Source organism: Chinchilla lanigera, unplaced genomic scaffold (assembly GCF_000276665.1).
Source record: "Chinchilla lanigera isolate Chin_1 unplaced genomic scaffold, ChiLan1.0 scaffold00013, whole genome shotgun sequence".
NCBI lineage: Eukaryota > Metazoa > Chordata > Mammalia > Rodentia > Chinchillidae > Chinchilla > Chinchilla lanigera.
Genome location: NW_004955414.1, coordinates 22,733,253 through 22,744,673, shown reverse-complemented (window position 1 = coordinate 22,744,673; position 11,421 = coordinate 22,733,253). Strand labels below are relative to the sequence as shown.

The window sequence follows — 11,421 nt, the reverse complement described above, 5'->3', positions numbered from 1 at the left end:
TGAAGCCAATCTCCAAGAAAGACAAGTTCCTGAGGAAGAAGTACATGGGACTGTGCAGCATGGGGTCAGCCAAGGTAACCAGAATGATGAGGCTGTTTCCCATGAGGGTGACCAGGTAGATGATGAGAAACACCAGGAAGAGCAAGGACTGTATCTCAGTAGGTAGGGCGGAGAAGCTCATGAGGATAAACTCACTTATCCTTGTCCAATTTCCTCCAGCCATAGGAATAGTTTTAAATCTCCAGAGTGGTCATGGAGAGAAATTCTTGATAGAATAGCAATCGCATTCTGGATATGTTTTTCAGATTCCTTCTTACTGTCAGGGTAAAAAGCAATGTCAAGCTCTCAGTTGGAAGAGAAAGAAGTCGTATGTTATTTTAAAATAAATATACAAGGAAGAATACCCAGTATAGAAGGTGTGAGAAGACCAGTTGTTTATCCTTTCCTAATCTTACTCTTTCTATAATTCATTTTCTATCTTGTGACGTTAGTTCTCAAAATGAGTTGACCATTTACACCCCCCTGCATGTTCTGCTGCACACATGAATATTTTAATAATGGGGATAAGTTAGCTAGGTCCTGAGGCAAAGAAGTGGAACCAGATTGAAAAACAGAAAAATTTCACTCCTATCTAATATGTCTCTGTTCACTAAAGATTCATTGCTTTCATCTTTTTCATCTAGGGAAAACTTAAGAATTACTTTTCTGTGTGCAAATGGAACTACACTTTCAAAATAATTCAACAGAGTATGCAGTAGATAGAATATATTTTATTTTATTTTAGCTTTGGTTGATTCAAAATTAGAGAGAGCAAAAGTATTCAATATTAGGAATAATAAGTGGAGTCATAATTTTAGAAATTTAAAATTTAGAAAATTGTAAGATAGTATGCTTTTATTAGTAAATGTCAGTTTCTTATTTAAATGGGCAATTTCCTAGTAGGATGTAAGGTTTAGTGTTGATATATTTGAATTTTTATTTTTTATTAGTACATGTTTGCAGTATGTAATGAGTACATTCATTGTGCAGAGTTGGTGCATATACATAACACATCTTAATTCTTTTTACATCTAAGGTAAAAATATGAGTGGATTGAAGCAGTTTGTATCAAAATATCACAATCCCAAAAGCCATGAGATTGAGAAAAGACAAAATCTTTTTGAAAGGGTATAACATTATCTTTACTAAATTGAGTGTCATATTATCTTCATGATTAGAGAACTAGTTTTAGAAAAATGTAAGTTTTTGTCAAACTGTTAAAGATGTTATTGTAATTATGGAAAAAGCCTAGCATTTTATTTGTAACTATTATTCCATGGTAATCAACAAGAGATGGAAGTTATAATAACGTTAAAAGAATGGAATAACAGAAGTGTATACAGAATCATATATTATTTTGTAAATTATATTGTATTATTAGTATATTATACTACTAATGATATGAAAACAAAATAGTGCCTTGATTCATGCTTTAAATATAAAATATTTATATTATACAAGTCACTGAAACACGATAAAGTCTACAACCATATATATAGATGTATACATGAAGGATACAGTAATTTTTCAGAAATACAAATATACCAATTCACCTCTTATTTTTACCATATGATTATATTCAGTATGGACAAAGCTTAGTGGTTGAAATTAAGCTCTATAAGAATATGTGGAATCTGTTTATACGTAATTTTAGATGCTACAATCTGTATATTGTATTACACATATGTCTATATTTAATTTAGAGGATCTAAGTTGTATATAACAGTAATATTAATAAAGAACAGATGACTCTGATACAGTGGCTAAAGCCTATAATTCCAGCACTGAGAGGGGCTGATGTAGGAGGATTGTAAATTCAAATCCTGCCTGGACAACTAAGTGAGATCCTGTCTCAAAATGAAAAAGAAAAGGGAGGCACTGGGGAGGCGATTCCGTGTGAAGGCCTTGGGTTCACCCCACAGTACAGAGGAAAAAGGACCCATTAGCCCAATATAAAAGTGAAAAATAAGAAAGCATCCAAAAATAAGTGCCAAAATATTTCTATTGATTGCCAATGAGTAGAAAAATAGGCAAAGAGACATTAGAAAAAGACAGGTGAACCAAAGAGCAGAATGTAGAGCACAGAAACAAACTCATGCAACCGACATGAGACAGAAGAGCTGAGACAGTACAGTGCAGAAAGGCTAGCTTTCAGCAAGTGCTGTTTTAAGTTATAGTGCTCAGTTGTCTTAAAAGTGGAGGGAAATGAACACTACTGACGAAAATGACAAATAGATTTCTGATGATACATAAAAGACACTGACTAGTGATACTCCATCTACAATTTTAGATTAAGGATACAATTTTATTTAATAGGCTGCTCCTCTCAAATTTATAACATACTAGCAAACATAAACAAAAGGGTATAAATAGCAAGTTTGTTAAATAGCTTAGTATCCTTACTACTAAATTGTATGCAATCATTTTGGACTATTGGAGAAGATTTGATAGCATGGAAGAACATTCCCTATATTTAGTGGAATGATGGTTTTATGTACAAAATAATCTGCTCAGTAAAAAGACATTCATTTTAAAATATAAAATTATACCATATATGTATAAACTGCAATTGCATTTAGGTCGATATTAGTATGTTAGGAGTATGATAATAAGCACTTTCAATTTCTTCCTCGCATTTCATATTTTCTACATTATTTGCCATGGTGATATATTACTTTATATTTAGGTTCGCACATGTAATTAAAAATAAAAATACATTTGTACTTCAATTCGTACACTTAAAAGACAAATGACAAACTTGTAATAATAATTCAGGGAATAATAGAAAGTGTTTGTCTAGCTGATTTGCAAATAGGTCATATAAATCATTAGGAGCAGCCAGGTGTGGTGGTGCATACTTGTAATCCCAGCACTCGGGAGGCTGAGGCAGGAGGATCTTTGCAAGTTCAAAACCAGCATAGACTACAAAGTGAGCTCAAGGCCAGCCTGAACTGTATAGTGAGACCCTGTCTCAAAAAGACAAGAATAAATAAATAAATAAACATAAAATAAATCATTAGGAGCAAATGGTAGATGATACCTCCAAAAGGTAGATGGCACAAAGATTCAACTCACCAAAAAATGTTGGTAATGAACAACCATATAAAATTATTTCTTTTTCCTAGTAATTAAAAGTAACAACTAAACACGTAAAGAAACAATATATAAATTCAATTTTGTTCATCAAACTTACAAAATTAATAATATTCAGAATTGACAACTTTGGAAATTAGTGTAATTTTTCTGAAAATCAGCTTACAAAATTTATACATTGTGCTGAGAATCTCCTCAGTGTCTCCTCAGTGTCTCTAATTTGTCAGTAAGCAGAGCCATAGACAATCATCTCACATGTAAACATATTCAGTGTTGTATTATTACAGAAACAAAATTAGAAGCAACCACTAATCCTTAATGACTATGTCAATTATGACGCATGGCTTGAAGGAAATATGGAATCATATAAGTCATTTTTGAAAAATGTTTACTGCGATTGATTAATATCCACTTTGTAAATGAAAGGAGAACTCACAAAAATATATGCAAGTACTAATATTTCAATTTTGCAAATATGTAGATAGACAAAAGAATCAGGGAATATGCAACATTTTAGCAAAAATGCCGTTAAGTGGTAGGAAGGGGGGTAGGACTGTTTTCTTAATTTTATTGTGCAGTTTTCCAAATATTCAAGAGGAAATTATTTTACTAGGAAAAAAGCAGCAACAATAAAAGTGAAAATTATGGCTGTCTTTTGGTAATATGTACTGAATACACAATACAGCTCTGTTATGCACTTTATCATTTTTTATCATTTTCTTCTCTTTTTTTTTTACCATTTTCTTCTCATGTCAATGGTCTTGTCTAGAGCACTATTATTATCCTTCCTATATTATCAATGGATGAGCTGGAGTTTAGAGAGGTTGTTTTTGGTAGTTTAAGAATTTGATAACTTGCTTACACGGGGCAGTAAAAGGCAGAGCTGGCAGCCAAGAGCATAATCAGAAAAAATAACCTTGAGTTTTTAGCAAGGATACAATAGGAATACAGCGTATTCTTTAAATTTCTTCTTTTGTCACTTTGTCATCCAGGCACTTTAACCTCTCAGCACTCCAGTGCTGAGTTTCTTACCATTTACTGAACAAATTACTTTGCTTCAAGATTCTATAGCAGAGGTTGGCAAACTTTTACTGTTAAATGCGAGATACAAAATTTTGAGGCTTGCAGAACATGTATTTCTTTCAAGCGACTCAATACCCAAACAAATACACAGATGTGTGCATGTGTGCCCATACATATACAATATGTGTAATACATAAATCTACATTTCCCTGAAAATAGACCTAAATGGAAAAGAAATGCTGGTTTTTAACCATAGTGGTGGCCAGTGTCATGGAGAAGATCATACCTCACTGTTCTCTTGCTGATTATTTTCCAGTTGAGTCTCATTTTGAGGGAAACAGGGCATTTATAATACAGAGAAATACACAATTAGGGTGTACAAATATCTAGGCAAAGGAGCACGACTGGGGTCCAATAAAACTTTGACACTGAAATTCATTTAAATTTCCTGAATTCCCAGGCACCATACACAATTATTCTTTTGATTTTTAAGAACAACTGAAAGAATGTAAAAGCCTTTTTTTTTTTAGCTCATGAGCCATATAAAGAAGAAGATGGCCAGATCTAGCACATGAGGTGTAGTTAATCCTTACCTATGTTTTTGTTCATGATGTCACTTCTGTTTGCACATGTCCCCTTCTACACCTGGGGGGTGCTTCTCACCTTCAAAACTCAATGTGTGTCTCCTGTGATGCTTCCAAAATAGGGTTATTCTTGTATGATTTAAAAACTGGTTATTCGGTTGTATTTTAATTATCTATTCATGCCTGAATTTCCCAGTTGAATCTCATGCTTTTCAGACCAAGGGCAACATTATGATATTTCTATGCATTTTTTGATGAAAGAGGATAAGAATGAATACATGAATTTTTCAAATGCCTTATTCCTGAAGTTTCCATCGGATTCTATGTCTACCAACATCCTTCTACTAAAAAAACTGTCACTAGAAGCCCTATTTCATGACAGATTTGTAGCATGTGATGCTGGTGAAGAGGAGTGAAGAGGAAGTGGGAGCAGAGATGAAAGCGCAGGTGGGTTTCTCATAACCTTTCTGGAAACTACTGGGGAGGAAGAAGAGCTGGACCCCTGCTTCTGGTGTGGGAGACCCTGCAGTAGCTGTGCTCCAGGGATAGCCCACAGGCGACTTGGCGGTACCCTCAAAACTTCCCCAAGAGCATCCCTTTACCAGTAATTTGACTGATTGATTGTCTTAAGACAGCCAGTCTTACCCTAAATAAGTACAGTGTGCTGATGTTTTCTGCCTTCGCAGTGCTTAATTGAGTTAATCACAGGAAAATGAAGAGCCAGGAATTGGGATATGTCCCATGTTATTCTAAGGACTAAAATTTTCTGACTCAGAAAGCTTTATAGGGCAGAATTGGAAAAACCAACCAACAAACAAAACAAAACTGAGCAGTCTTTTTTTTTCCTAGGGCCTTAGGTCTTTTACTCTATGATATAAGCAAATAAATCTCAGACCCAAAGAAGAGAGGAACTAATTCTATCTTCTCAGTGTGGGGTTAGGAATAGAATCAGGTGTCCTGCCCAAACTTACCCAGACCTTGTCCAGTTGAGCAACTGAACCTGTAGATAGGCAGCTCCCTGGCTGGTTTGGCCCTTGGAAAGGAGACTTACCTGTGTCCAATAGGGACATCTTCTTTGATCAGCTCTGACATTCATGCTTCATACATGTCCTGAAGTAGCTTCAGATGTCTAGCTCAGTTTCAGAAAAGCTAAAAGGGAGCCAGGGAAGTTTTCTGGCTGCCCTGGCTGAGGCATTAGTGACTACGGCTGTAGCCAGGTCACTGCTGCTGTCTGTGTCCAGTGTGAGTAAACTCACACTACAGGCTGGCCATGCTCCCAGCCCTGACTTTTAGGAAAATTATTTTCACTTGTGTCTTTTATAGCCTCAGAGCCGATTGAAGGGCTAGGACCTTTATTTTCTCCCAGGTGCATCTGAGCTCATAGAAGTTTCTCTTCCTTTCCTCCCTCCTGGAGACTTGACCTTCCTTAAATATACTGTCCTTTGGGACTCTTAGGAATGCCAAATGGCAAAAGCAGAAAGGTCAAGGAAGAAAAACTATACTCTAGGGAGATGCAGGGACATGTAGAGAAAAGCATAAATGCTTTGGACTCTAAGTGATCTACATTTGAAACAGGCTCTGAACCTTCACAGGCTTGTGGTTTTTTAGTGATGTGTTAAACTGAGGTTCTTCGCTTATGCAGAGGTAACTAGGCTTATTTTACAGGCTTAGTATCATGACATAGGGCATATTAATATTGATATTAATTATATCACAACATATATATCATGTAATTATTATGTTACTATAACCTATCATATGCCTTATTTTATAGGGTTCGTATGATTCTATCGTACATATTAATGTTGATGTTAATTATTTTACAAAATATATACCATGTTAATGTTACAACTTATAGCCCATTATATGGCAAGTTTGATTTGACTTAAATAAAATACTGAGTCATTATTGTGTGCCAGTCACTTTTCTAGATCCTGAGATACGAAATGAACATCAACAAAATCTCTGCATTCATAAAGCTCACCTTTGAAAGGGGGAAGCCAGGCACTGAACAAATAAATTAAATACCTGAGATTAAGTAGTTACTATAAACAAGATGTAGGATGGGGGAGAGGAGAAACTGATGAATGAAAAGAATCAATTTGTAGACTTCTTTTACTATAGGGTTTTTAGGGGGCTTCATTTTAGGCTGGACATTGGTAAAGAAGGTATAAAGCAGAAGAAATAATCCCTTGCCCAAGGCTGACCAAATGATTTGAGGCTGTGTGATTTCACAATGGTTCGTGAACAGTAAAAGACCAAGTGATTCATGCTTTGAGTCATACGAAGTAGAAATAAGAAAGATTATGATTATTTTTATTGTAGCATAATTTTACGAGAAAAATAATGGGAAATTGCCTTAATTTCATCAGCAGAGTGGATTAAAGTTGTTTATTTTTCATTGCATACTATGTAATTTGAATGCATCATATTAATATGGGATAAACTCCCAGATAAACTCTTACGTGACAAGGAAGCTGAAAGACATTATATACATATCACACAAGTCATATGTATTTTATAGAAACAAATCTCAAGGAATGCATGCACATAATCACATAAACAGAAAACTTCTGGAAGTATATACAAAATTGTTCACAGGTACCTTTGAGGCAGGGAAATAGGGAAACATGTTATCTTTGAAAGGGAAATCCTTTTATTGCATACTATTTTATCCTTAATTAATTTATCATGTGTGACTGAAAAAACTTTTTAACGAAAAGGAGAAAAATCTGAAAGCAAAAATAATTTCATTATGGTTCTCATATTAGTTAGGCCTTATGACCTAGAGAAAATTAGAATTGCTCCATGTTCCAGTATCTGCTGTGAGAAGGGAACAAGATAAGTGTAGAAAACACGAGCCTCAGTGAATGTCATTGATGGTGAAGCTTTTAGAGCTTTCAGTGATGCAAACAGCCCTCCTCGGCATGCATGCCAAAGGTTTACCACCACTGTATGATCAAGTTCCATCATAATACTATTTGACTGTGACCCAAAGTTGTCACAGTGAAGGAAGGAACATTGAATTGACCATGTAACTATCCGTTTCTATTACTGCCACCACCTATTTTGTTCACTAAAAATTTTTTTTAGATTATCTTCTTTCTTTTCCTCAAATATATCAAACTCTTGCCTTAGGATTTCTATGTAGGTTTAAGTTTCAAGCCTAGCCTGGGAAATTTAGCAACTCAGTGAAAGCCTATCTCAAAAAGTAAAAAGGTTTAATATTTTTCCTCTTTTTTTTTTTTTTTTTTTGGTGCTGGGAATCGAACTCAGGACATTGCACTTGCCAGCCAGGTGCTTGTGCCACTCAGCAATGTCCTCAGCCCCTCACAATTTTTTTGAGACAGAGTCTTGTTATGCATTTCAGGCTGGCCTTGAACTAACAGAGATTCTTCTGCCTCAGCCTCCCAAGTGGGATTACAGATGTGCACCATCACATCTAGGTTTCCTTGTACATCTACCTAATTTTCTATTGTCACAATCTCAGAAATGACTACCTCTGACCCTTGTTTTAAGACTCTTATTTTTTTCTCAGAAAATTTTATTTTCTTCATAAGAATGACAATAATATGAAGTTATATACTTATCTGTGAATTATTTGTTTAATACTCTTTTCACCAAATTATTTTTTAAATTTTCAGTTGCACATTTTATGTATTTGTGTGGTGCTGGAGAACTGAATTCATGGCTTCACACATAGTAGATTACTATTGAACTATATCTCTGGCCTCTCTTTTCAAGGGCAAGGACTGCTTTTTTTCTCATCACTGTAAATCCAGTATAACAATATATGTAAAGTAGGGTTGGGAGACCACATGGAATCCTTGAGAACAGTAAGGAGGTTGCTATAATAATTCAGAGATAAAATTCTGTCTAGACTAATGGCAGTGACAATGAAACTGAGAATTGAACAAGATTTAGGTGAGAATTTTGCCAAGGGAGAATTAGCAGGATTTGGAGACCAGCTGAGTTCTCTGTCGATAGCATTATCAAACTGTTGCATTTTATAAAATAGTGGCATATGGGGGGCTGATAAAGCCCCCAATCACATGGGTGAGGGTATGATGAAGAATAAAAGAGACAGAAGCAATAATTTAGAGTGCAAGGGAGTCCAGAGGGTCAGCGCTCTTGTAAGGATAAGACCAAGAATCTCCTTACTCTTCACTCTTCGTTGAATGCACATGGTTTTTCCGGGGGTGTGCAGAAAGATCCTGGGAACAGAGGAGAGAAGGGCACCGACCCAGGTAAGATTTAGTAAGAGACAAAGTGTTATGCCCTTGATGAATGGGAAACTCATTTTTCCCATGGGTTGATATTTGCTTCTATAGAATTTTGTGCAAAATTCAAGGAGTCCTCAGCTGCAATGCTATCTTGCCTTCACAGATGTCACAGCATCACAGGTCATTGAACCTTCACTCTGACTGGTGGCATAGGGAGTTTTGTTCCATCATGCCAACTTCTGGCTCATCAGGCAAGGCACATAAGCCTAGGACAGACTCAGACTTTTAATATAGGAAGCTAGTTTATGGATTTGCAGCTCACTCAGAGTGGTTTTCACCCGTGAAATATATTGAATATTTTCATTTTATAGTTGTTTATTTCAGTACCGGATCAACACAAAATAGATGGGGGCACTTGGTTAATCATTGCACCCTCAGTTTAGAAATATTCCCTGACTGAACCAATATAGCCAAAATGGCCATACTTCTAAGACTATTACACAGATTTAACACAATCCCAATCAAAACTCCAATAGCATTCCTCATAGAGAAAACAATCCTAAAATTCATATGGAATCAGGAGAGACCTAGAATAACAAAATCAATTCCAGGCAACAAGGGCAAAATAGGAGTCATCACAATCCCAGAGTTAAAATTATACTATAAGCTACAGTGATAAAACATCATGGCAAGTTGAGTATGGTGGTGCATGCTTGCAATCCCAGCACTTGGGAGGCTGAAACAGGAGGATTGTGGTGAGCTTGATACCTGGCTAGGGTACATAGTGAGTTCAGGATCAGTCTGCACTGCACAGTGAGCCCCTGTCTCAAAAAAAATAGCAAAGTATTGACAAAAACCAAACCAAACCAGATTTGTGGATCAACGGGACAAAATAGAGGATGCAGAAACAACTCCAGGCACACTAAACTACCTTATCTTTGACAACAGCTGTCAAATACTTTCTCTATAGGAAAGATATCCTTTTTAACAAATGGTGTTGATTTATCCTTTTTTATGGCTGAGTTCACTGAAAAGAAAGGTTTATGCTAATATCATTTGGAGAATTTCCCATACCCATATCTTGTACTCTGAGCAACTACTTTGAAGATAACAATATGCAATGTATTAACTATATTGTTAAATTTAATGATTGTTATTCTTCTACTTTTTTGTTATAAAATTGTTTTATTTTTTCCCGTAAAATAAAAAAATTAAATCTAACTAAAAACAAAAAAATGGTTCTGGCAAAGCTAGCTATCCACATGCAGAAGGCTGAACCTAGTTTGGAATCTTTTACCATGTACTAAACTAAAAAAAGTGAATCAAAGATCTAAGCATTAAAAACGGAAACAGGGGCTGGGGATTTGGCTCAGTGGCAAAGTGCTTGCCTGGCAAGTGCAAGGTCGTGAGTTCGATTCCTGGTACCGGAAGAAAAGACAAAAAAAAAAAAAAACGGAAACACTTCAACTTCTGGAAGACAAAATAGGTTAAACTCTTGAAGACACAAGTATAGGCAAAGAATTTCTGAACAGAATGCCAGCTGCACAAGAAATAATACCAAGAATCAACAAATGAGATCACATTAAATTTAGGAAAAAACTTCTACACAGCAAAGGAAACCACTAACAGTGAAGAGACAACTTACAGAATGGGAAATTTTTTTGTTAGCTAATCCTCAAAGAACTAATATCTAGACTATATAAAGAACTAAAAATAATTAGACCTCTCCCTCCCAATTTAAAGGTAAAATAGAAAATGGGCATCAGAAATGAATCAACACTTCTCATAAGAATAAATACAAATGGCCAATAAATATGTGAAAAATAGTCAACATTCCTGGCCTTTGGAGAAATGCAAATTAAGATAACACTGAGATTCCATCTCACTCCAGAGAGCATGGCTATCTTCAGGAAATCAATAACAAATGCTAGAGAGGCAAGTTGGGGAGGGGACATTTCTTCATTTTTGGTGGGAGTGTAAACTGGCACACTTAGTATGGAAATCAGTATGGCGATTCCTCAGAAAACTAAAAAGATAAATTCCATTTGACCCTGCTATTCCCCTTCTAGATATCTCTCCAAAAGAGTGAAAGACATCATATTACAGTGATACATGCTGACCTGTATTTATGGAGGCACAATTCATAATAGATAAATTTTGGAGGGAGATATATGTCCATCAATAGATGAATGTAAAAATAAGAGGTGGTATATATACACATTGGAATATTATTCTGCCAAAAAGAAAGATAAATTTGAGTCATTTATGGGAAAATGGATTCACCTTGAGGCATATGTTAAGTGAAGTGAATCAGATACACAAGTATTACCTGGTTTCTTTTATATGAGAAACCCAGTATAGAAATAAAGTATAAACTAAAAGGTAACAGGAAGTAAGGAAATGGCTTTCTCAATTGGGAAGGGGGCCAGGCGATGGAGGGGGAGGAGAAGGGGATTAAA

At 35.5% G+C, this 11,421-nt stretch overlaps 1 protein-coding gene across 1 annotated transcript in view; it reads right to left on the bottom strand.

Moving 5' to 3' along the window:
• Nucleotides 1–223, bottom strand: part of LOC102013712 (olfactory receptor 10A5) — a 43,251-nt gene extending 43,028 nt beyond the window's left edge. Inside the window, exon 1 of the mRNA XM_013511738.1 lies at nucleotides 3–223. Coding sequence (XP_013367192.1) covers nucleotides 3–223 — 221 coding nt within the window. The remainder of the gene's footprint in view (nucleotides 1–2) is intronic.
• Between the last annotated feature and the right edge of the window lie 11,198 nt (nucleotides 224–11,421).